The 27542-nt window shown below is 37.6% G+C and overlaps 2 protein-coding genes across 2 annotated transcripts; both read left to right on the forward strand.

The window, feature by feature from the left end:
• The first annotated feature begins 12765 nt into the window (after positions 1-12765).
• Positions 12766-21013, forward strand: LOC149817940 (PH, RCC1 and FYVE domains-containing protein 1-like). Its single transcript, XM_089986122.1, has 8 exons — positions 12766-12861; positions 12914-12997; positions 13121-13207; positions 17268-17462; positions 17552-19663; positions 19935-20081; positions 20152-20216; positions 20935-21013. The coding sequence occupies exons 1-8, from the start codon at positions 12766-12768 to the stop codon at positions 21011-21013; spliced, it is 2865 nt and encodes a 954-aa protein (XP_089842248.1).
• A 41-nt stretch (positions 21014-21054) lies between these two features.
• On the forward strand, positions 21055-22100 carry LOC149817941 (uncharacterized). The gene is made up of 2 exons (XM_089984593.1): positions 21055-21446; positions 21623-22100. Exons 1-2 carry the CDS (start codon positions 21058-21060, stop codon positions 21720-21722), a joined length of 489 nt encoding a protein of 162 aa, XP_089840719.1. The 5' UTR covers positions 21055-21057; the 3' UTR covers positions 21723-22100.
• The last annotated feature ends 5442 nt before the right edge of the window (positions 22101-27542 follow it).

Below are 27542 nucleotides of genomic sequence, written 5' to 3' on the forward strand. Positions count from 1 at the left end.
AGGGAGTCTTTTGGACAGTTTTCGTAGAAACCTTGTTCAATATGTGTATTTTTGTCCTAAGAGCATCACTCCATAAGGTCAAAGAAAGGTTTGAATGATACAACATCACTTGAATAATTTTCTTAAGGATATGATTTTTCTTTTTAGTTACATCATTCTAATAAGCACTACCAAACATGGTGTATTGAGGTACAATACATTTCTCTTTCAGAAACCACGCTAATGACCATTTCTTTTATCCCATCTCAGTGAAATAACTATAATATTCACTAATTTTATCATACCTAACCACTTTAATAACTTTATCAGTCTATTTTTCTACTTCTTTTTTGAAGTCTTTAAAAACCCAAAAGACTTTAGATTTTTTAAATAATAAGTAAAGATAAATATACCGTAAGTAATCGTCTATAAAGGTGACACAATATTTTTTACCTGTGCAACACGAGAAAAAAGACCCGCAAACATTTGTATGCATAATCTCTAATTTTTTATTATTGTGTTTGACATATTTCTTATATGTATTAGACTACTTAGACTTTATGTAGTAAACACATGGTTCAATATCCGTAAAATCAAGGGATCCAAGAATCTCTTCTTTCACAAGTCTTTGGACAATCTCTTTCAAGATGTATCCTAAAAGCAAATATGATTGATCATTCTTTATACCACATTAATTGTCAATTATTGTATTATCAACAAAGCAATATTCTTGAATTTAAAAATTAATTTTTAAATGATACAAACCATCACACACATATACAGAACCTACAAGAATAGAATTTTTGACAATAATAAGCTTGGAGTTTTTAAACTTATAAGCAAAACCAAACTTATCAAGTTTTGAAATAGAAATGAGGTTTCGACTATAGAATGAAATATAAAAAGTACCAACCAAATCTAAAATAAATCCATACTCTAACATAACTCTAAAGGTCCCAACATTCCTGACATGTGAACATATTTTATTTTCTGAGATGATGCTTCTTTCATGTTCTGTTGATTCTCTTTTATTCATAAATGCCTGTAAAGAGTTGAAAATATGCATCGTGGCACCAAAATCAATCCATCAACTATGTAATAAAATATGAATTAAATTGCACTCATAAGAAACAAATGACTCATTACCTCTATTCTCGAGTCATTTCTTATACTTTAGACAATCCATCTTCTTTATATTTTTTCTTCTTGTAGAAGAAACACTTTATAGAGGAACCTCCTTCCTAGGATTTGGCTTTCGCCTGCAAACGCATCTTGTTTTCTGAGATGATGCTTCTTTCATGATTTGTTGATTCCCTTTTGTTTAGAAATGCCTGCAAAAAGTTGGTAATATGTACCATGGCACCAAAATCAATCCATCAACTATACAATGAAACATGGATTAAATTGCACTCATGAGCAATGAATGACTCGTTACCTCTATTCTCGAGCAATTTCATATGCTTCAGGCAGTCTACCTTCTTATATATTTTCTTCTTACAGAAGAAACACTTTATAGAAGAACCTTCTGCCTAGGAATTGACTTTTGGCTGAAAGTTAAAATTCTCCCCAAAGGTTTTCTTCTTGTTCTTCTTCTTAAAAGAACCATTATTTGTCCCCAACCTATATATTTTCTGATGAGAAGCCATATGTGTATTCGACATCTTCTCACCTTTCAATCTTTTTTCCTCTTCAACACACTTGCTCAAGAGGTTATTAAAAGATCACTCATTATTATGTGTGTTGTAAGAGATCTTAAAGGGTTCGTATTTAATAGGCAACGAGTTCAAAATCAAATGAACTAGAAAAGAGTCTAAAATGGTGAACTTCATATCATTCAATTGAAATACAATATTTCTCATTTTCAATATGTTGTCAGATGTGACTATTACCAAAATATTTTATAGACACCAACTTGGATATCAGGGTACTGACCCTAGCCTTATTAGAATTGACAAAGTGAGTCTCAATGGCTTCAAGAAATTCCTTCACTATCCTATAGTAAGAGATAACGCCTCGAATGTTCTTAGTCACTCTTGATTGCAAAAAAAATAGGCTAAGTCTATTTGAGTGCTCTCACTTTTTCAAAGATAACCTTTTGTTTAGTTGTACACTACTTTATAAGAGCGGGAGATTCTTCAATTATAAGAGCCAAATCTAGGTCCATGTAACTTAGAATGAATAACACTATTTTATTCTAATAAAAAAAATTGGATCCGTCTAAGATAGGGATATTATTAGAACCGTCAATGATCAAATAACTTGATACTACAAGAACAAAAGTAAAAAATATATAAATGCTCAAATATGACTCATATTGAAAAGATAAAAAAATGAGATTCTTTATTATTCATATTTTCTAAGACAAGCATAATAGGGTCATTATTATTCTACTTTGATGAAAACAATAATACTCAAAGTTGTTTTGTCTTTTCAATAATCAAGGAATTGACTCGAATTGATAAAACTAGAAGATCAAGTAACAAGAGGCAATTCAACATTATACATTTGGGTATAAACATGCTTCATAGACTAGTATACACACCTACTATTGTACCCTATGTGAATTTGGAACACAATAACCTTCCTTTGAGTAGAGTCATTGTTTTATAAAGTCATACACAATTATAACACTAAATCTTAATATGGTTCAAAGAATCCTCAATCAACACAACTCAAATCACTTTGGTAATCGCATGAGTCAGTTAATCAAGATATTTTACTGCAAAAATATTTGTATTATAGAGCATGCTCATGCACACATGATAATGCATATATATATATTCATGATAAACTATATATTATAACATCAAAAACATAAATTCATGCTTCATCTCATATGCATAAATAAAATTTTGATGAAACACATCACATATATCATGAATTTAGTCATAATTTATGCTTAAATATCATGAATAAATAAAAACAACATAAAATGCATACATGAGTCATGCAAAAATCATGCATCCATGATAATAAATATACATAAAACATGAGAAAATGATAAAAACATGCTTTTACAGGTAATACTTGAGGTCCCTATGCTGAAACTGGCCAAAAAGTACTTTAAACCAATCAAAAACAACTTACAAGTGGTCAGCCAAGGCCGTGAACTGGTCTCAGAATAACCAAACTGGTCTGAAACATGTACTAAAGCCTATAAACCCATAAAACTGAATTAGAAAACCCTTGTTCCTTCACTGATTAATGAAAATTCGGTCTCTACTTGTAGGAACTGGTGAAAAACCTTATGGAACCAGTAAAAAAGGGTTTTGAACCAATCACGAAACACTCTGTAATGGTTATAAAATAGGTTTAGCTCTTTAAAAGAGGTAAATAGTGTCTGGACCCAATTTTGGACCTGATCAGATCCGGTTCAGATCTAGTCTCAATGGATCTTGAGCCAGATATCACAGTCTCGACTCGATAAAAACTGGGTCGTGGGTTGGATCCCATAATCCAAACCTAGTCCAAACAGGATCTCGAGTTGGATCTCACGACCCTAACCTGATCTGAATCCAGACCTGATAAAATATGGGTCATGGGTTGGATCCTACGATCTAGATCCAGTTTGGATCCAAACCCAGTCTCGGGTTGGATCTCACGACCCCAACTTGATCTAGATTCAAACCTGATCCAAACCGGATATTGGGTCATATACAGATCCTAGACCGAATCTGGATCACACCAGTTTGATTTCAAACCTAGACCCGAAACCCTCAACGAGTTTGGGTCTGATACTGGCGGGGCAGGCAATCACCCAATCCAACTGAACCCACCCTTTTCTCTTTAATGGGTCTGAATCTACCCCAGGTCAGATCCTTCACTGTAGCTTAAAAGCTATAGTGAAAACTCAACGTTTTATGTCGTGAAACGTTGGGTTTTGCCAGCGGCCACCTTCAGTGGTTGGTTGCGGATGCCACTGGCGACAACCAGCCGTCAGCGCCCTGGGTCAACCACTGACGACTGTGGCGATGGAAGGGCAGTTATTTATGGGTTCCCCTCACCCCCTTCTATGGCTCCTCCATTTAGACACTGTTAGTTGTAGCCGCCTTTGGCAGCCGACCCTAGGCGACGTCGACAATGGTCAGTCGTCGACACTTGGGTTGTTCGATGGTGACAACAAAGGAGGAAACCTCTTGAATAAGATATGATTGACCCCCTCCCACCTGCAACCAAACAACAATCATCGGCGACGACTGGCTTCCACTACCAACGGCAAGGGCCGACCTTCAACGACCTGTTGCTGACCATTTGTTGGTTGTGATAGCTAGCAAAGTGGTTGACAGTATGGTGGCCGGGGCTAAAAAAACATGACAAAAAACTGAGATTTTGATGAATGCTACATGAACGTCGACACACCCTCACACACAGCAGAAGCATCATGGGCCCATAACCCAATGTTGGCATAACTGGATGAAGAACACAAACATATAGGAAGCAACCATCCTTGGTCTAAACAAAGCTTGCATTGACGTTGGTGGTCGACATTCTCCTCAACCTATTGACACCCACAATAAGCCCAGGCCGTCAGGTCAAATGGTGAACAAAACCCTTGAACACAATGTGTGATTGCACTCATCAAGCAGCCATCTCTCTATTTATATAGGAGAGAATGACATTCATGTATGTGAACCCTTCACATGCCCATATTGAATGTGAACTATTCATATTCACTTAACTCTTCCGGCTTCTCCTTATCGGTTAAACCCAATAACACTTTGGACTTCTTTCAAACTATGAGATTTTTAAATGACTACTTAAATAGGAAGAAAGACTGCACTCATGAAGTGCTTTTTTACAACCAACATTTCCCATGTTTGTTTACCTCAAGAATTTCTTTATCTCCAACTTGACTGCCAGTCGCACTTCTCACCATGGGGAAGGGTTTTTACATGAAACTATTGGCATGGCACGGCTTCTCATGCCTGTGGCTGAAACAAAAAGGCCCTTAGGATGAGTAATAAAAAATAAAGAACTTTTATAAGTAAATTTTCTCATAGGCGAAGATATGATATTCATTTGGGTCATTTAATCATGAAAAAATAAATCACATGTTTGCAAAGTCTTCGTTTTATTAAAGGCACATGTTTGCAAAGTTATGAAAAATTTTCACCTAAAATTTCAGAGCTTAGTTTCCAGTTGGTAAAGTGTTCACAGGTTTGCAAACATGCACACAACCCTTCCCTAACCATTTATGAGAGACGGATGGCAACAAAACAAGAGCACTACACCTGTATTCCACAACATTACCGTTGCATCGAAATATTTATTTCAGTTTACTTTTTCCATAAATAAGATCCTAAACACCAATAAATTGCAAAAGCTAGAAGGAATAAATTGCCCCACAGTTTCTCCAGTATTTAAGGACAAGACGTTACGGTTGGGACAGGTCTAAAGAGGAATTTACCAAAACAGGCTTTCAGTCCTGGTCAAGTACTGGAACGACACCTAGTGGAAAAAGGGAGTGATATTCTCTTTTGACCCCCAATCATGACAAACATCCCCTTTACCTGTAAGACTTGTACTAGGGGAATCTCTCAAAACCGCTAAAGCAGTCTAGGGGTGTTTTTGCGATAGTGAAAGTCAAAAGTTAAGACAGTCCTTTTCTGAAAAGGGATACAGAAGCCCTATCCAAGTTTCCCCTAGGGTCTAAGGATCCAAAGAGTGAGTGCAGAGGGACATGTGACCAATGGGCAAGAGCAAGATGTCAAACCAGAAGGGCCCCATGTTGTCCTGGACAGCTGACTTTTTTGGGTTGTTTGTGTATTTTGGTATCTCTCACTATTTGAATTAAAATTACACTTTTGTCATCTGAATGAAAAGTAGACGAAATTATGCTTTGACTGGATTTTGGTGCCATGGACTTTCTCATTTTCATCATGACCATTATGCCCTCATATTCTTTGTGAGGGTGGCCGATATTTTGGAGTTTTTTTTTTTTTTGATATTTACACGAAAAAATTGCCCCCAAGACCAGAGACCTAACCACGCTGGCTCTGTTTTGGAGATTCATTGACATGTACTGATACAAGTGGGTGCATAAGCATGAATCATGACAACAAAGGGATCATGACCTTATACTTCCAATAAAACTTGAATAATTGGGCTTGGGGACTCTTGAGGAACTAATTGAGTCTAATGAGGCTTAATGAGTGACTTTAAATTATCATACAAATGGCGAAAAAACATGACTGAAATTATAAGCCTTGATTGAATGGGTAAATCATTATAATTATTAGGGTGACAGGTACCATACTAAAGCCACATAATTATCATCATCATGCATTATTCAAACTTATGATTCTCTTTCATTTTCTATCAATAACTATAGTCTATCTTTTTTGTCACTTTCTATTGCCTGCTTCCAAGTTTTCATGGCACTAATTATTTCTATATTTATTCTTTTAGTTGCATTAATGTCCTTGATTGAATGGGTAAATCACTATTATTATTAGGGTGACAGGTACCATACTAAAGCCACATAATTGTCATCATCATGCATTATTCAAACTTATGATTCTCTTTCATTTTCTATCAATAACTACAGTCTATCTTTTATATCACTTTCTATTGCCTGCTTCCAAGTTTTCATGGCACTAATTCTTTCTATATTTATTCTTTTAGTTGCTTTAATGTCAACTTCTAAGTATTTAATGGTCTTCCCTATTTTCTAAATTCTTTTTATTTACCTTGTGTTAAATTTTCTTAATGGTGATATAATAGGTCTTCATGCAACATGTTCAAACAATATTAATGACATTCTCTTATTCTTTTATTGGTAATAATATTAAATGGTTTTTTATATAATTATTTTTTAATCTTATCATTCTTTGCAACTCATGTATTCATCCTAGCATACATATTTCTGGAACATGTACATTATCTTTCTAGCAATTTTTAGTTGTCCACTACTTAACACTATATAAGAATTCTACCAAAAGGGGCTTTGCTTGTCTGGTAGGAGTAGTTAGTGCACGTCACCTTATGTTGACGTTGCAAGTTCAAATCCCAATGGTATGGTTGTACCATATATATATATATATATTAGTGGTGTCTGCCTATTACTTTTCTAGCGTATTAGACTTTTGAAGGGTATTTTCATTTTTCTTTTAAATCTGATCATACAAATGTATTATAAATGCTTGATTTTATAGAAATTTACTCTTTGATCATCCGATATTCCAACACGAAGGTGCATCTTTATATGGTTTAAAAAATCAATGGTCTAAGATTTCATAAATATTCAAGGTCTAAAAAATTTTGTTTTTATCAAAACATAAACCAAGTATCGTTCCTTAGCAAATCAACTATGTTCACATCTACGGGGTCAGATTTATAAAAAACAACCTGAAAATACTTGTTTGCTCAGCTACTACTTTTCTTATATATATAAACACTTATGTAATGCATAATGTTCGATTAGGTTTTCTTCACATTATCCGAAGAATGAAAATCTTCATGCTAGTGATTCATTAAATCTGCCGTACAAATGTATCATATCATGCATCTTAAGTATCATTATGCCCTTAACCTGTAAGATCTTGCATCTCGTTTATGATGCTTTTCTTATTTTGTTACTAAATTTTCATTCTATATATTTTGTTTTAGTCATATTAATTTTTTAACCATTATCCTCTTATACATTTTCAATATTTTATTTTGTCAAACAAATATTATTCTACTACGTGAGCTTTCTTAATGTTTAAACCAATGCCTCTACCATCTAAACAACACAAAACAAAAGGGTTTATTTACTAAAGAATATATATAAATATTTATGTGTTACATAAAGAAACTGCATGGGACATCCAAAGAGAGAAACCTGCCGTACTAAAATTTTTTGTTGAGCTACAGTGGCTTCATTGCCAATGAATGCACGTGAAGACCGAAACAGTTTGAGTAAGGCAGTTGAGCCATGGGTGGTGTTAGAATACCATACCCAAATCCAAACAATGGGGTCCGAATTGTCTCCGGCCATGTTATTTTGGTGAGAGTTCTTTTTCTTTCCAACCTCGTCAACAACCTTCTTTAACCAAACCAATGCTTAGAGTAGAGACTTCTTTTTCTCTTACCCATCTCCCTCCCTCCCTCCCTTTCAACTATCTCACTTAAGTCCCCTGTTTCTTCAACTCCTTCTGGTATGTCGCCCATATTGTTTGCCTCCTCCAGTCCTTCTCCACCTCTTTTATTTCTTGTCAAGCAGACCACTACCTCAATCGCACCTGCAGGCCCAATTTCTCCCCCTCCTACAACACACTCATCACGATCACTCATGCATAAGATAGAACACTTAAGCCCAAACTATTTCAAACAATCAAACACCCTCTACTTGTTGCTCTTCTCTCTAAACTTTTCACCAACATTGAGCCCACTACTTTTAAACAAGCTTAAACCCAATCCCATTGGCGTGATGCTATACAAACTGAGTTCTTTGCCCTTTAAAAAAAATAAGTTTTGGAATCTTGTTCTACCTTATCCGTCCCAAAATCTTATTGGATGTAATGAGATCTATTGCATCAAACAAAAGGCCAATGTATCTCTTGAGCGATATAAAGATCGCTTGGTAGTCAAGGGCTTTTTTTAAAAATAAGATATTAATTATTTTGAGTAATTTAGTCCTATTATCAAGCTTCTTATTATTCGTGCAATTCTTGGATTTCGGATTAGCGTTGGCATGTTCATCAACTTGATGTGCACAATGTGTTCATTCATGGTTCTTTTAATGAGAATGTCTATATGGAACAACCATCATGATTTCAGGATCATTACTTTTCTCATTATGTGTGTAAGCATAATCGAGCTCTCTATGACCTTAAGCAGGCGCCTCAGGCATGGTATTCTATTTATTTTGCGCAAACCTCATTTGATTGTTTACATCTTGTTTTATGTTGATGATATTTTAGTGACAAGCAGCTCTCTCATATTTAGCTCTCTCATATTTGTTCGATCCTTAATTACACACCTAAGTCAGGGTTTTGTGTTCAAGGATCTTGACCCTCTATATTATTTTTGGGAGATTGAAGCAATTCACATTGCAGATGGTCTCTGTCTTTCATAATGCAAATATGTTTGGGACATCCTACAACAGACATCCATGCTTGGAGAAAAACTGATTAACACACCTATAGCTCCATCTGCATGGCTAACATGGGTCATCCTTTCATGATCCTATATTCTATTGCAGTGTGGTGGGTGCACTACAATATGTGACTCTTAACCATCCTGATCTTCTCAGTCAACCGCGAATGTTAGTACATGCACCAAGCTTCAGTTGATCACTGAAATGCAGTAAAACAAGTTTTGTGATATCTCAAAGAGAGTCCATCATGGTCTTCTGGTAAGGCCATCTACCTCAGTTTCATTTTCAATCTTTTTAGACGTTGTTGGGTTGGTTTCCCAGATAATCGAAAATCTAGTTCTGTGTATGCTGTGTATCTTGGTCCCACATTATTTTCTGGAGTTCAAAGAAACATATGGTTGCCCGTTTTAGCACAAAGGCCAAGTATAGAGCTGTCACAAATGCATCAACCGAAATTTCTTGGGTTCATGCTCTGTTTCGAGAACTGCACGTTCTTATCCATTCGTTGCCTACTCTCTGGTGCGATAATGTCTTTGCACCTATCTAGCTGTGAACCCTGTTCTTCAGGGTTGCAGCAAGCCACATTGAAATTCATGTTCACTTTATTTGGGACTACATTACCAAAGGTAAGCTCAGGGCGTCTCACATTTCTTCGTTCTATCAAACTGCAAATATTTTCAACAAAGCTCTACCGGTTTCAGTTTTTACGATCTAAACTCAACATTTATTTTGGACCATTGCGTTTGTAGGGAGTTGTTAGAATTTCATACCTAAATCCAATAACCCGGTCTGGATCTAGTACAAAAAATGTTCAAGAAGACTCAAGAAGTCCATAGGAATCAAGAAGCCTTCTCAATCAAGGAGTCCAAGAAAGGCAAACCAACTCAAGATTTTACTGTACATCTCTCATGTAACTAAGACTCCTGGCATGAGAAACCGTCCAAGTGTCTCAATGAAACTCTTTCAAACCGTGAACTCTTTTAAGCCATGTAACTTGATTACCTTGCTATTGTACTACATATACACGTTAATTGAGTTCAACTCTTACAAAGAGAAAATTTGTTGAGGTAAAAGGTAGGATCATTAAAATCTGAACCACTTTAAATTGTGTGCAGTATGTGATTGATCTCCTGCTTTAGGGGTTTGAGAAAGTCCAATGTTAAGATGGGAAGCCAATGGTTTGGGATGGTGGGAGGTTGGGGGGGAGTGGAGACAAAACAGAAAAAGTCAAGGAGCATAAGGGTGGTGCTGGTGGGTGGGGTGGTTGTTGACGTGTGCTTAAGGGTAGGGGGAGCAAGAGCGTTTAGGGAGTCCCTCAAAGAGTCCAGATGCCAATGGAGAGCCGACGATCCCATGTGCACCACACGTGCAGCAGTGCTTCTGGGGTCTTGAGTTCTACTCCCACTTAAACACCAATAACTCTCTCTCTCTCTCTCTCTCTACAAGCTCGCTGTTCAAAGAGAACAGTAGAAGCATGGAATACTAAAGCTCATCTCTCTCTCAAGCACGCTGTTGAAAACTTCAAATAGAATCGTAGAAGCCATTCAAATACTAAACTTCCATCTCTTTCTCTCTCAAGCACGCTGTTCAAAGAGAATAGTAGAAGCCATCCAAATACTATACTTCTCTCTGTAGCACTTACACGTGGATTCATTTAGACTGCTTCACCGGGTGCAAACCACATTGTGCAAATCTCTCTCCCTCTCTCTCTCTCTCTCAGATTGGAAATCTGCATCTGTGCACGACGGAGTTTCCATGTTGGGAAACAATCGCCATTCATTCTGCTGTATGTCGGTCTGAGAGAGGAGGAGAAGGAATAAAATATAGGGAGGAAGGGGCAGTGGAATGAGGAAAGCAGATGGGTAGCGGTGAATTGGGAAGGACGACCCCTCTGATCAGAGACATCGAACAGGTCCCTGTACGTTAAATACTCCACTCTTCTTGTTCTTTGTACTTCTTACTTTTTCTGTGTTGCAAGTGAGAAGCTTGGATGGAATGAGATATTTACTTCATTGCTCGATTGACGGGCTTGCTTTTTTTTTTTTATGTTCATTGGTACTTGAGAAAATGGACATTTTTCATCAATTTTTGAGATTTTGGGATGAAAATATCCAAGTGGGCAAGTTAGGCTTTTGAGTATAAAGCAGGGTGAATGTCACATGTCTGGACTCTGGAGTCCGGGCAAACTGAAGCAGAAGTCTGAGGGATTCAGGCTTTAAAAGGGAGATGTTTTCAGGTTTTTATATGCTTTTTTATCAAATTTTGTTCTTTTTCTTATTGGTATGGATGTGAAAGAAGATGCTTCAGTTTTGCCTATAACCTGGAGACAAAGTATGACCATTAGTTAAGAAACTAGTGGTAGTTAGGATGTTGGAGTTTGTACAGGAGACCTTCCACTACTATTTTTCAGAAGTGCCTCTCTTGAGGGCATGGGCCTTATTTGATGGTTTTCAATGACCACTTATTAAGTTTTGCTGTAATACCTTTTACTTTATTCCGTGAAAAACGTGGAAAGATTTTCTGCTCAACTGATGTTATGAAATGGGTGGAAGCACCTTCAAGAGATGTTACTGAAAGTGAATTTTGCTTCAAATGAAAAATTCCATGGTTCCCATTTTGTTAAAATTTGAGTTGGATTTTTTATGGTTGCCAATAAGAGTAAGAACTTGCACCTGGTGTATGATCAGAGAAAGAAGTTTGATTCTCAATAATACTTCACTGATAATAAATTAGTATAGCAAAAAACAAAACAACTATATGACTAGTAGTCCATTACAAAAATATATAGATATATTCATGCACAGTGTTAGTTGCCTCAGTGTAGTGCATATTTGGTTTGCATCTAAACCATGGTAATCAAAGTTGTTAGTTTTAATGGTTTCATTCTGCATATGTTCTAGTTGTAAGTGCAGTTGATGCAAGCTACAGGAAGATCATTCTTCCTGTTGCCGTCTATCTTTCCTGTTTCTGAATTTAAATGTATTGATTTGAGACCTGAACTAATAAAGAGTTCTGTGTGGTGCAGGCCATCATTGCCTTGAAGAAAGGTGCACATCTTCTGAAGTATGGAAGAAGAGGGAAGCCTAAATTATGTCATTTCAGGCTATCCGTGGTAGGCTTCATCTTAACATTCCGTTATCTTGGCTTATTGATGATGTAATACACATATTTATGCACACATTAGTAGATACTTCACTGCATCTGATCAAGTTGAGCATTTGTTGCATATTTCATGGAAAACTAAAGAAAGATCATGTTAAAATGTACTTTGAGTGTCCACTGACTTTAGCTTAAGTTCCTTAATGGCTGGAAAGATAGTCATTTTCTTTTGGTATGTTTCTGTCTCTAGTATACCTATTTTGACTTTGACATAGAATTAAACAGGCTTTATCCAAGTTTGGCTGATACTGAGTGCCCAAAAACTTTGTGCTGCTTGTTGAATCAGACTATTTTTAGGTTGTTTTATTATAAATTTGAAATCTTCATTCGATATTAAAGTTGGTGTTGAGGGATCCGGTAACTCACACACAATCTAAATGTTGGCTCCTATGTTTATATTTTATACAGCAAGAAGAATCTCATGATTGAACTTTTAATGGAACATTTCTACCATTCCTTTCATCATCAACTTCTTTATTACAGTGCCAAAAAGGCTGGATCTTCAGAGTGTTTCCACTTTCTGAGAGTGACAAGATTTATAGATTAAAATGAGCTCTCTCATCATAATTTGTTCTATTGATGGTGACCCATGCCCAACTGTTTGTCTTGTTTTTTTGGCATCCTCCGAGTATTTACTTAGAAAGGTTTGTATTCCTTGTGAACGAAAGACCAACTTTTTTTCATTTTTATTTCAAGGATGAAAGGTACCTGATATGGTTCTCTGGCAATGAGGAAAAAAATCTCAAAATAAGCTCTATTATAAAGATTATTCCAGGACAGGTAAGCAACTTTAGCTGAAATCTACGTATATGAGTTAAATGAAGAATTTGACTTGTTGCTAGTACAAAATTAACTTAAAGTGTTTCATCCATCAGTACTTAAGATGTATGCTCTACCCTATAGGTAAACTTTCAGCAACAAGCTCCTTCAGAAAATTTCTACCAGTCCTTTTCATTGGTCTACAGGAATGGTGAGAAGTCCCTTGATCTGGTATGCTTTTTATCTTATACTCACAATCTTACCTTCAAAAGGATTTTCCATACAAGGAAGCTCATTTCTTTATAAGAATTTATTTTTTTGTTCTCCTTGGGAATGAATTTTATCAGTTTGATACATGTAAGAAAACTAGCTCATATATACATGGATGAATGATTCATATGTGATGTAAACATGTTTAGAGAACAAAAACATGCACCTGTGTGTTTCAAAACATTGGGTTAGCTTTTTCATAAGTTAGTTCAATACCATAGAGAAACCTACAAGATCTAGTTTACATTTTCCATCGATAAGGTTAGCTTTATAATTTTTTGTTGCAACTTTTTGTTAATGCATAAAAAATTGACCTCCGCCTGTGTAGTTATACACTGCCGGTCCCAAGCCCGGATAAAGGAGGAGGGTTGCAGTAGGCCTGTGACAGCCAGCATAAAAACTTTGTCATATCCTATGAAAATGAACCAATATGAGAATTTCGTTGGGGCGTTCCCTACTGAGCGACGCGCTGTACTCTCTAGGCCCGGAGGCAGTGATAAATGTGCAAGGGTTGCTAGGTCGTCGCCCAGAAGCGACGCGTCACACCGGCGCCCGGGTGTGGTGTCAAATAGGCAAGGGTTCCCTCACTTTGTTGGACGGGTGGGGGTAAAGAAGTTAGTCCAAGACCATAAAATTAGGTTAGCCACTTGGAACATAGGGTCTTTAACTGGTAAGTTGGTAGAGTTAGTAGATGTTATGTGTAGGAGAAAGATTGATATTTTATGTCTTCAAGAGACCAAATGGGTAGGTGAGAAAGCTAAAGTGATAGAACCTTGGGGATATAAGATTTGGTATACAGGAATAAATAGGAATAGGAATGGAGTAGGGATTGTTATGAGTCGTCAGTTTATAGATAATGTAGTTGAGGTCCGTAGGAAGGGTGATAGAATTTTACTTATTAAATTAGTATTAGGTACGGATATTATTAATATTATTAGTGTTTATGCACCTCAAGTAGGTTTAGATGATTCCATTAAGCATCAATTTTGGGAAGATTTAGATGGAGTAGTACAAGAGACATCTTATGGAGAAAAGCTTTTCATCGGCGGTGACCTTAATGGACATGTAGGCATTAGTAGGGAGGGATTTGAGAATATCCATGGAGGCTATGGTATAGGAGAAAGAAATGAAAGTGGAGAAAGGATTTTAGATTTTTGTTTGTCCTATGATATGATCTTAGCAAACACTTGGTTTAGGAAGAGGGAGTCTCACCTAGTAACATTTAAAAGTGGGGTTAATACGAGTCAGATAGATTTTTTCCTACTTAGAAAGAGAGATAGGGGTTGTTGCATCGATTGTAAGGTTATACCAGGAGAAAGTGTAGCTACACAACATAGAGTCTTAATTTTAGATCTTAGAATTAGACAATGCCGCAAAAGGGATAGACATAGGATAGATCCTAGAATTAAGTGGTGGGCACTGAAAGGAGCTAAACAAGGAATGTTTGTAGAGCAGGTAGTTAAGGAAGTTGATTGGTGTCTCGAGGAGGATTCAGAATCAATGTGGAACAAGATAGCGGGTGGTATGAGAAAAGTAGCTAAGGAGGTATTGGGTGAGTCTAAAGGCGGTGCACCACTAGGTAAGGATACATCATGGTGGAACGAGGATGTCAAATTAGCTATTAAGGTTAAAAGAGAGTGTTATAGAAATCTAAGTAAGAGTCGTGATAATGAGAATTTGGAGAAGTATATGATAGCAAAGAAGGAAGCTAAAAAAGTTGTTCGAAACGCGAGGGCTAAGGTATATAAGGAGGTTTATGACAAGTTGGATACCAAAGAAGGCGAGAAGGATATTTATAGGCTTGCAAAGATGAGAGATAGGAAATCGAAGGATTTGGGTATGGTTAGATGTATCAAAGATGAAACGCAAAAGGTTTTAGTCAAAGATGAGGAGATTAAGGAGAGATGGAAAGATTATTTTGATAAGCTATTTAATGATAGTCATGCTCAAGATCTTGGAGACTTCTCCATTCCTTTTCATGAGATAAATCGTGACTTCATGCGCAAGATTCAAAAGAAAGAAATTGCAGAGGCTTTGAAGAAAATGAAATCAAGAAGGGCAGTTGGCCCAGATGGTATACCTATCGAGGCTTGGAAATGCTTGGGAGAGAAAGGTTTAGAATGGTTGACAAATCTTTTTAACTTGATTTGGCGAACAAATAAGATGCCTAATGAGTGGAGGAAGAGTACTTTGGTGCCTTTATATAAGAATAAGGGTGATATACAAGATTGCACAAACTATCGTGGTATAAAACTCATGAGTCATACTATGAAACTTTGGGAGAGGGTGATTGAGTCTAGGTTGAGGAAGGTTGTCATGATATCGGAGAATCAATTTGGTTTTATGCCTGGAAGATCAACTATGGAAGCTATACATCTTCTTAGACAACTTATTGAAAGATATAGAGAGAGGAACAAAGATTTGCATATGGTTTTTATTGATTTAGAGAAGGCATACGATAAAGTACCTAGGGACGTTCTCTGGTGGACAATGATGAAGAAAGGTGTTTCTCTCAAGTACATTAGTATAATTAAAGATATGTATGAAGGAGTAGTAACCAATGTCCGCACTTGTGGAGGGGTGACAACCAATTTTCCGATAACGGTTGGGTTACATCAAGGATCTGCTTTAAGCCCTTTCCTATTTGCGATAGTGATGGATGAGCTTACGAGATCAATTCAAGAAAATGTACTGTGGTGTATGTTGTTTGCTGATGATATTGTTTTGATTGATGAGTCTAGAGCTGGGGTTAATGCTAAGTTAGAATTATGGAGACAGACATTGGAAGCTAGAGGTTTTAAGTTGAGTAAGAGTAAGACTGAATATATGAAATGTCAGTTTAGTAAGCAACGAAGTAGTGATGGGAGTGTAGTGAAGCTTGGTGAGCAAGATATACCGGTGAATGATTATTTCAAATATTTGGGATCCATCATTCAAAAGTATAGAGAAATTGATGGAGATGTAAATCATAGGATAAAGGTTGGGTGGATGAAATGGAAAAGTGCTACTGGAGTGCTGTGCGATCGTAGAATGTCATTGCGGTTGAAGGGAAAGTTTTATAGGACGACTATTAGACCCGCTTTACTATATGGTACGGAATGTTGGGCTGCCAAGAGACATCATATTCAAAAAATGAGTGTAGCTGAGATGCGGATGCTTAGATGGATGTGTGGAAATACAATAAAAGATAAGATTCGGAACGAAGATATACGTAAGAAGGTAGGTGTTGCACCCATTGAAAATAAGATGCGAGAGAATCGTTTACGGTGGTTTGGACATATTCGGCGAAGGCCTAATGATGCTCCAGTTAGAAGGTTGGAGAAATAGGAAAATATATTAGTTAAAAGAGGTCGGGGTAGGCCTAGGAAGACTTGGATGGAGATGATAGGAAAGGATATGAATGCTTTGAACCTCACCGAGGACATGGCGTTGGATAGAAATGATTGGAGGAAAATGATTCATGTGGAAGACCCAAAATGAATTTCTTTTTTGGTTCATATCGCTGACCCCAATTGTTTTGGGATGAAGGCGTAGTTGTTGTTGTTGTTTGTTGTTGTATAAAAAATTGACCTCTCATAGTTGGATAATGCTAGTCTCGATGTTAAACTAATCACTCAATCTAGTATTCTGTAATTAAGATATCCTTTCAAACACAATTTGGATTATCCTCTTAGTAGCCTTAACAATTTTCTCTTCTCTCAAAAAAGTAATGAAGACAAAGGCCTGAAAAAAAATTTCTCAGAACCAAACAAAATTTATTTGAACAATGATGTTTAAACATGAACTATCCTAGTCGATTTTATAAAAAATTCTAAAAGAGTTCTTTAGGGCCTCTGATTGTTATGAATTTAAGATTTATTTCCTCACAAATCACATTTAAATATTTTAAATCTTTGGCGAAGATAACTTCTTAAGCATATGAAGGGCCTCATGGAAACTATTCTATAGCATCTATCATTCAGTATCAGTTTTATGCATACATAGAATTCATTACAGTGTGTGCCCTCTCTTCTTTTTCTAGATATGTAAGGACAAGGAACAAGCAGAATCTTGGTATCTGGGTCTGAAGTCACTTGTATCTCGTTCACACCATTGGAAAGTTTCCTCAGTTTCGAGAAATGATGGAGGTGCACATTCTTATGCCAATAGTCCAGTTAGCTATGCCCAAAGGAAGCACATCCCAGAACTTCTTGAAGGATCAGCAAAACTTTCACAGGTTCATTGCTGCTACTAAAGAGAGTGATTAATAGCAGTCTCCCTGTCGTTATTATTACAATTCTAGCACTCATATTGATCATTGTGCAGGACATTGGACACCCACTTAAGGTGCATAGCTTATCTGCATTAGCAAAGAAGTGCTCCTCTGATGGTCTTCTGTTATCTCCCAAAATCTGGTCTTTGTCAGAAGAAACTTCCTTATCAGGCAAGGGATCTGTAGTTGATTGCACACTTCCCCCTTCTCCTTTAGCAAAATCAGGCTGTTATGCAGAACAAATAATGGAAAGTACGAACAATGAAGGGTGTCGGATCAGCTTGTCTAGTGTAATTAGCTCTGGTAGCAACGGGTGTCTGCTTGATGACAATGACACTTTGAATGATGTACTGTTATGGGGAGAAGGGATAGAGGGATCCATCTTAGGAGGTAGAATTGATCAATCTTCTGGTTTACAAGCTGATTCATTATTTCCCAAATTACTAGAATCAGCCATAGCATTGGATGTCTCTAGTATTTCTTGTGGTGGAAAGCATGCAGCAATAGTTACCAAAAAGGGAGAAGTTTTCTGTTGGGGGAAAGAGAGTAGTGGCACATTGGGCCACAAAATTAATATGGACGTGCCTTATCCAAAGATTGTTGAATCCCTTTCTGATGTGAATGTAGAACTGGTAAAGTGTGGAGAATTGCATACTTGTGCATTGTCAAATACTGGTGAAATTTACATGTTGGGTGGCAGTAGTCATGGATTTGATTCTTTAGCTAATGGAAGCAGAAAGAGTTTGTGGCTGCCCCATAAGATATCATTGGAGGGCATCCGGATCTCAAGCATTGCTTGTGGAGCCTGGCATACTGCCCTTATTTCTTCTTGCGGGAAGTTGTTTACATTTGGTGAGGGTATGTTTGGAGCTCTTGGGCATGGTAATCTTGAAGGCAGTCTCCAACCCAGAGAAGTGGAATCTTTGAAGGCCTTAAAGGTAAAATCAGTGGCTTGTGGTCCATGGCATACAGCTGCTATAGTAGAAATGTCGATTAGGCATTCAAATGGTAAGTCTCCTGGTTGGAAATTGTTCACTTGGGGCGATGGAGATAAAGGCAAACTTGGGCATGCTGACAAAGAGAGGAAGCTTGTGCCTACTTTTGTTGCATCACTTGCAGAAAATGATTTTTTGCAAGTTTCTTGTGGACAGATGATGACCGTTGCACTAACTGTTTCAGGTACTGTGTTCACTATGGGAAGCTTATTTCATGGAAAACTAGGGAATCCCCATGCTAAAGATGGAGCTATTTCAGTTGTTGAGGGTGCACTAAAATGTGAGTATGTCAAAGAGATTTCATCTGGTTCATGGCATGTTGCAGTTTTGACATCAAAGGGTAATGTCTATACTTGGGGAAAGGGTGCAAATGGAAGGCTAGGGCTGGGTGATGTTGAGGACAGGAACTCACCATCTTTAGTGGAGGGACTTGAAGATAGGCATGTTACAAGTGTCACTTGCGGGTCAAGTTTCACAGCAGTGATTTGTCGCCATAAAACAATCTCAAGCACTGACCGGTCATTTTGCTCTGGGTGTAGAATGGGCTTTGGTTTTACCAGGAAGAAGCATCATTGCTACAACTGTGGTTTCACATTTTGTCATGCATGTAGCAGCAAGAAATCTATGAATGCCTCTTTAGCACCGAACAAAAACAAGCATCATCGTGTATGTGATCAATGTTTTGTTCAATTAAGAAACTCTGAGAATTTTGTAGCCGGTCAGGAAACCCCTAGCTCCAGACACCATTCAGTGATGTATAAGTTATCCATTTCTAATTTGAAACATCATAAGCCGGAACCTGAATCTTTGGTATCACAGATCTTCTCTCCTAAACTATGTGATCACGAGGAGCTGAAATACTGTGAAGGGAAGAACTCTAGGCATGGAAGAGACATGAAATCGTTAAATCCCCTTAGATCATTCTCTTTTGAACCACAACGATGGGGACAGGTGGAATGCCCTAAGCATTTCAATGAATTCAGAAGTATTTCTGCCTTTTCAGTTGTGCGTTCGAAGAAAGAAGCTATTGCAGCCCCTCCTACACGTAAGCCTGGATGGCAGGGCACATTCCCAGGTCCTGCAAATCCAAACTTCCATGGGTTTGAAGATGTAAAAAGAACAGCATCCACATCCGAGCTTATTGAGGAAATACAAAGATTGAGAGTTGAGGTATCATTTCTTTGCTTAGTGGCTTGAAACAAGTTACTTTCTTATCTTGGTTCTTGTCAGATTGTTAGGCATCTTTTATAAGCACTGTTCTTGTTTTTGAGTCATGCTTTTCTTGTAGTTTACTGAATTTGTCTTGTCTATGTTTTCTTTTCATTGTGAGATGTACCTGACACTATCTGCATGCTTGTTTACAACACCTGTAATTGATCTCTTGTTTACTTATTCGACTAAATTTTTGTCTTTCTTCTCAACATGTTTGATATTGAAATAGGCCAAGAACCTTGAGGAACAGTGTAAAATGAAGGAGGAGAAGATTCAGCATTATAAAGAAGGCATTAAAGAAACTTGGTCACTTGCAAGTGAGGAAGTTGCCAAGTGTAAAGCAGCAAAGGATGTCATAAAAGTCTTGGCAGCTCGGGTATGACTTTTACCATGCAACATTTTAGCATTATCTTCATTTGACTTGATTTTTTTTGGTGTTATCCTAGGCATTCAAACATAACCATTCTATTACAATATGCTTCTCTGCAAGTGTGATGAAATTAGTTATCAGGTTAACGGTCTGTTTACTTATTTATGTAAATTTCTAAGAAAGGTTGGAATAGTTTTGTTCTTATCCCTTGTGTATATGCTTTTTCTTCAATCACCATCATCATGCCATCTCCCATCTACATGCACACGAGTTTGCAGGTTCAACTTCTCCATGTATTCCTATTGAATGTATAACCTTTTGGTGCTTTAGATTCTTTCATTTCCCCCATTAACTTTATGCCATGGCACTTTTACATGCTTGTTCTGTTTCACATCTTTGTATGACACACGAAACCATCTCTTAGAGCATGCACTATTTCCTTTTTAGTTTTATTTTACCTTGAAAACTAATGATATTCATCTTCTTTTATCCTTAATTCACTGTTGATTTAAAATGCTGATATTTTTCATGTACATTTGCATTTTGAAATTTGAATACACAAAATATTCACTACTATTGTACTTTTTCTCTACACTGAGAAGAGAATAAAATAAGAAAAACAACTTGATATGAATAGTATCTTTAGACTGATGCCAACATAGCAGCTATCCAGCAAAAGTGCAGTGAAAGTGATGGTAGGACTAAACACTTCCTAAAAGCATTTATAAGCCATTTAAAGTTCATAGAAATGTGTGTTTCTGTTTCCATTTATTTTCTCTGAAGTTGAAATTTGATCTCCAATGCATTTTATCTGTAACTATTGACTTGATTCTTTAAGACTATTTAATGTGATTTGCAGTGCAATACATTTGAGGAAAATTGCTAGACCTGATGCTTTTTCATGTCTGAAGTCTTTCATCTTTAAGCTTGGAAAGTGATTCTAATAATTGTGTGAATGCTTCTTCATTTACAGCTGAAGGAAATGTCTGAGAAATTTGTAACTGAAAAAGAAAAGGCCGTGAGTAAGAGAATTGTAGCCCATATGGAATCTCCAGAGATTGGGGATGCACAAGTGCTCGAGGATAACTTACAGATGACTTCCAATCAGGATGGTTCATGCAGCCCAATTCATTCATCAAACGATTCACTGATTGGTGCATGTAGGAAAGGTGTAGATCACAATGTCACTGCTTTGGTTAATGATACAAAGCCTGAAGCCAAGGATCATAGTCAGAATCATGGTAAAGTATTGACACCAGAAGATGTGCATCCACCTTTCTCAGAATGGGTGGAGCAAGATGAGCCTGGTGTATATATCACATTCATGGCTTTACCAAATGGCCAAAAGGAACTCAAGCGTGTGAGATTCAGGTATTCCATCTTCTGGGTATCCAGCTATCTTTAGTTACAAGTATATCTTTAGGTTTTTTTAATGGAAAATAAACCAGTGGAATATTTTGGTCTTCCTTCCAGCATGACTTCCCATTAGACTAAAATTAGTTTTTCTTTGTTCTTGATGGTGTTGGTATTGTGCTTTTGTATTACAGCCGAAAGCGATTTAGTGAAAAGGAAGCAGAGACTTGGTGGGCAGATAATCGGTTAAGAGTGCATTACAAGTACAATGTTATAGGAACTGTAAATACATGAAAACACATACATCTTATTCTTGACATGGCTGTTCAGAAGAAGCAATCATATTCACAATGGTACAAGAAGGTGATTCAGGCACTTCAAACTATTATCTATTAAAACAGAGTATAAAAGATAATGCTTGCTCATATATAGCAAGCATAGATGCCTTCAACAGCCAGTTTTGGCTGTTCTGATATGGGAAGCAACTGGAACTGCGGCCCAAGTTGGTGCGTCACATTAGATTGTCAAAGAGCTACTGACCAATTGTCCTTTTTTTTGGCATTTCTGCTTAATGTAACGTGGATCGAGCTTCTGATATGTATAGCATGAGTTCATCCTTGTATATTCAATAAAAACAATCAGCAAAAATGAAAGCTTGTCCCATTTCTTTCCTTGATTAGTATTCTATTTGTTAAAAAACTCAGCTACAAGGAGCTTTCTTTTGCAAATTTGTTTCCTGATTTTTGCTGGAGCTTTTGGTTAACAGCAGCACTCCAGGGATAATATTTTAACCCAGGCTGATTGGCAATAAATTCTTCAGTTACAGATGAATAAAGAAATGGAAAGAGGATTCGAATTCCTTAACTAGTGGACTAATATACAATGTAATTCAGCTAGAATCCCAAAAAGTTTTGGAGCATATAAGTTGCTACACCTCTCTGCCTTGAACACAAAGACCCTGCTTTGTCAAAAGGCAACATGGCTACTGTCTACCAGAGTCCCTTGCCTATGTTGTGCTTGTTGACATGTGTATTTACTTTTTGTAGGAAAAACGAGATTGAGAAATATAGGAATCAGTTGAATTATTGCTCACTGAATTGAATTTACAACCTGTTACAATCGATGTATGTATAGAGGAACAAGTACAACGATAATCCCATTATCTTCTCATGATAAACTCAACTTCCTTATCTTCAAGTTTGATCGGAACTCTTGAATCTCATGCTTGACCAGGACTTGTGAATAGTCCTTAAAGTTATGCATTGTGAGAGTCTTCAGTGAGAGAGTCCTTGATAATGTCGATAATCAAGGACTCTAAGTGTCCTTAAGAGTAATGTCGATAATCAAGGATATGGTTATCCTTGATTATCAATCTCATGATCTTCACATTGATCGTGTAAAGCTTTTACTCTCCCTCAAGTTGGGGCGTGGGAATTGAGCACACCCAACTTGGACTTAAGACGAGAAAAATGTTCAGTGGCTAGCGTTTTAGTAAAAAGGTCCGCAAGCTGACAATGCAAAGGAATAAAATGTGTTGCAATGAGACCACTTTGAATCTTTTCATGCATGAGATGACAGTCGATCTCGATATGTTTAGTGCGCTCATGATAAACGAGATTGGCAGCAATGTAGATGGCAACTTGATTATCGCAATGCAGTAGAATTGGTTGAGGGTGATTAATACCAAAGTCCAACAACAAATATTTCATCCACGTGAGTTCACAACAAGCGAGGGCCATTGAACAATATTCGGCTTCAGTCGAGGACCGTGAGATAGTGGATTGCTTTTTGGTCTTCCAAGAAACTAAATTGTCTTCGATCATGACACAATAGCTCGATGTAGAGCGGCGAGTGATGGAGCAAGAGGCTCGGTTGGAGCCACAATAACCAACCAGTTGGAGCTGTCTGGCAGAGGACATTAGAATACCTTTTCCTGAACAACTTTTGAGATATCGAAGGACCCGAAGGGCGGCATCCATATGAGGTTGTTATGGCTGATTACTAAACTGACTGAGAATGTTGACGGCGAAGATGATGTCAGGGCGGGTTACGGTAAGATATAACAACGGACCCACTAGGCGTCTATATATCCCTGGATCTTCGAGTAAAACACCATCGTCATTGTTGAGTTTGACGTATGGCTCCATGGAAAACTGGTTGGGCTTGGCTCTAAGGAGGCCCATATCTTGCAAAATATCAAGAGCATATTTGCATTGGGATAAGAAAATACCGGCTTTGGATCATGCAACTTCAATGCTGAGAAAGTATTTCAGGCGACCAAGGTCTTTCAATCAAAACTACTGATGTATGTTAGACTTAAGTTGCTCGATGTATTGAATATCATCGCCTGCAATGACGATATCATCCACATAAACTAAACAAATATATGCGCCCCATTAGGGATCTTGAAGAAAAGAGAGTAATCGGCCTTAGATTGTGTAAAACCTTCATGAAGCAGATAATGTGAGAGCTTGACAAACCAGCTTCTAGATGATTGTTTAAGGCCGTACAATGACTTGTGTAGTCTACAAACCTTACGCTCCCCCTGAACCGAAAAATCAGGTGGTAATGTTATATACACTTCTTCAATGAGATCCCCATAAAGAAAAACATTATTAACGTCTACTTTGAATAGATGCCAATTGTGGACCGCGGCAAGGGCTAGCAAACATCGCACAATGACTAACTTGGCGACAAGAGCAAAGGTTTCATTATAACCCAAGCCTTCAATCTGGGTGTAGCCCTTGGCCACGAGTCGGGCTTTGTATCTTTCAATGGAACCATCAGAACGATATTTGAGTTTGTAAATCAAATTGCAACCAACTGGGTGTTTTCCCACAGGCAAGTCCACAATCGACCAAGTGTGATTGTCTTCCAATGCCTGAATTTCTGTAGTCATAGTCTCACGTCAGTCCTCGGACTTCATGGCATGGGAAAAGGTTTTGGGCTATGTGGTTTGGGAGATGACACTTAAGAAGATATGGTGGTCCAATAAAAAATGGTCATACCTTAGAAATTGAGAGAGCTCATAATAGGTGGTGGGGATCACCTCTCGTGTCTCGGTCGACTGGAGTATGGGGGAAATCGTGTAACAACTGTAGTCCTTGAGATGAACTGACGGTTGTCAACTTCTTTCAGATCGGTGGGGATGGGTGGGAACAAGCTCAATGGATTCAGAATTTGGATCTGGAGGAATAGTGGGAGCTTCAGGGACTCGGTTGGCCGAAGAATCTTGAGTTTCATAGGATTGGGGCTCAAAAATGGGAATGGGTAGGATGCACCCCTCTTCTTCATCCAAAGTGTTATGATCTTGAAAAGGAAAAATATTTTCATAAAACTTAACGTCTCGACTGACAAATATCTTGTTTGCTTCAAGATCAGAAACCTGGTATCCCACTTGACCATATGGATATCCGACAAACACTCCCTTACGTGCACGATTGTCAAATTTATAAGAGTAATGTATGTTGTGAGCTTAACATAGACATCCAAAAATGCGAAAGTGTTCATAAGTCAGGTTCTTCTTATGAAATAAATCGTAAGGAGTTATGCCCATTAATGGTTTGGAAGGAATGTGGTTGATGATATAGGCAACAGTTAGAATGCCTTTTCCCTAAAACTTGATGGGTAAAGAAGCTTGAAATCTCAAAGCTCTAGCAACATTTAGCAGATCTCTATGTTTACGTTCAACAATACCATTTTATTGAGGGGTTGCAACACAACTATGCTGATGCTCAACACCCTTATTTTAAAAAAATGCATATCATTTAAAAAAAACTCAGTTCCACTGTCAGATCTGAAACTTAAAATTTTGCTGTTGTATTGGTTTTCAATAAGCGAGAATTTTTTTTTGATCTGAGCAATGGCTTCAGATTTGTGCCGCAGAAGGTGAACCTATGTGGCTCTAGAATAGTCGTCTACTATGGTTAAGAAATATTGCGCTCTGGATAATGAAGTGGTTTGATATCCTCTCCATATATCGCAATGTATGAGTTGAAACGGTTTTGTCGAGGAAACAGACCCGCTGAGGAAGGGAAAATGAGTTTGCTTGGCCATGTGGCAAATATCACAATGATCGTGAGGAACACAACCATGTTGTTTATTATTATCAATAAGGGTTTGTAATAAAAAAATTGAAAGGTGTCAAGTCTTAAATGCCAAATACTAGAATCAAAAGAAGAACTGTTTAATGAAAAAATATCACTAATCTCAAGAACATAGAGTTCTCCACGCAGCTTACCCACTCCAATCTTTCGCTTCGAGAGATGATCCTATAAAACACAATGATCATGATAAAAACAGACATCACAATTTAGATCTTGGATCAATTTATTCACAGAAATGAGATTAAACTTAAAATTTGGAACAAAAAGAATATTTGAAAGGTTGAGGTTTGGTCATAGTTGAGCACTGTCAGTGTGGGTTGCTTGCGCAGAAGACCCATTTGGCAAGCCAATAGGAGGGAAAACGATGAGTTTAGGAAGCATTAAATTTGATAAGGAATTAATAATATGATCTATATCACCTGTATCTATGATCAAGTTTTCAGGCGCCAAAGAACAAGCAAGGGAGACATCAAGATTACCTGTTAGGTTGGCGGCAGGTGTTGGTTTGGTATTACCTAGATTAATTGCGGCTAATATCTGATTGAGTTGCTCTGGGGTGAAGTGTTGAGGATTTTGGACGGGCATGGGGTGAAGTGTTGCCTTCAGAAGTCACAAAAATTGCATTGGCCTGACTCGATTATCGGGCATTGGTAGGAGCACCAGATCGATTCAAAAAGCCGTGAAGATGAAAACACTTGGCCTTTACGTGGTCAAATTTTTCGTAGTGGTCACACTTTGGGTAGACATGATTCTACCGATTTCTGTTAGGATCTGCACTGGTTTGAGCATTGAAACCTTTTACACTTGCCGCAACCGGTTCCTGAATGGATGTGATTCTAAGGTCACGTTGCCTTTCCTCTTGCACGAGTAGTGCAAAGGCCTTGAAAATAGTTGGCAATGGTGTCATTAAGAGCAACTGGCTTCTTATGGAATTGTAACTCTCATTTAGCCCCATTAAAAACTGTATTAGCCTTTCTTGATCTTGTTGTTCGTGAATGGCATTTGTCGTGCCTCATGTACATGGCTGAAGAGTAATATATGTGGACATCTCATCCCAGAGACCTTTTATCTTTGTATAATAGGTTGCCATAGAAGTTTGCATCTGTTTAAGATTAATGATCTCTTACTAGATCTGGTATATGCACGAAGCATTCGATTGGGAGAATCGCTCGCGAAGTTTGGCCCATACTTCGAGTGCAGTCTCAACGTAGATGACACTTGATGATAAATCTGAATGCAATGAATTGAGAAGCCATGATAGTACCATGTTATTGCATCATTCCCATGCAGTGATAGATTTTGTGGGAGACGGCAGTTTTTTGATAGATCCTTCTATAAATCCAAATTTATTTTCACAGATAGTACCATAGTCATTGTACGACACCATCTGGTGTAGTTATCGTCGGTCAATGGTTGTGATACCGGTGCCATGTCGGGATTGTTTGAATGATGGAGGAAAAGGGGGCTCTCCATTTCTTTAGAATTCATAATTGATGTACTTTCGACTCCACAATCCATCTATGCACAGAAAGAAAAGAAGAAAACCTAGGCAGTAGATGCGCAGTCGATTAAATGCCTATTCGGTCTTGCAGGGCTGAATATGGTGCTTGAATTAAAACTATAACCTATGCTCAGATACCATGTAGGAAAAACGAGATCGAGAAATATAGGAATCGGTTGAATTATTGCTCACTGAATTGAATTTACAACCCGATGTATATATAGAGGAACAAGTACAACGATAATCCCATTATCTTCTCATGATAAACTCAACTTTCTTATCTTCAAGTTTGACCGAAACTCTCGAATTGACCGGGACTCTTGAATCTCACACTTGACCAGGACTTATGAATAGTCCTTAACGTTTTGCATTGTGAGAGCCTTGCAGTGAGAGAGTCCTTGATAATGTCGATAATCAAGGACTATAAGCATCCTTGAGAGTAATGTCGATAAAGGATATGGTTATCCTTGATTATCGATCTCATGATCTTCACATTAAGATCATGCA

This window comes from Nuphar pumila, chromosome 13, assembly GCF_984573655.1.
Source record: "Nuphar pumila chromosome 13, dmNupPumi1.hap1.1, whole genome shotgun sequence".
In the NCBI taxonomy this organism is placed as follows: domain Eukaryota; kingdom Viridiplantae; phylum Streptophyta; class Magnoliopsida; order Nymphaeales; family Nymphaeaceae; genus Nuphar; species Nuphar pumila.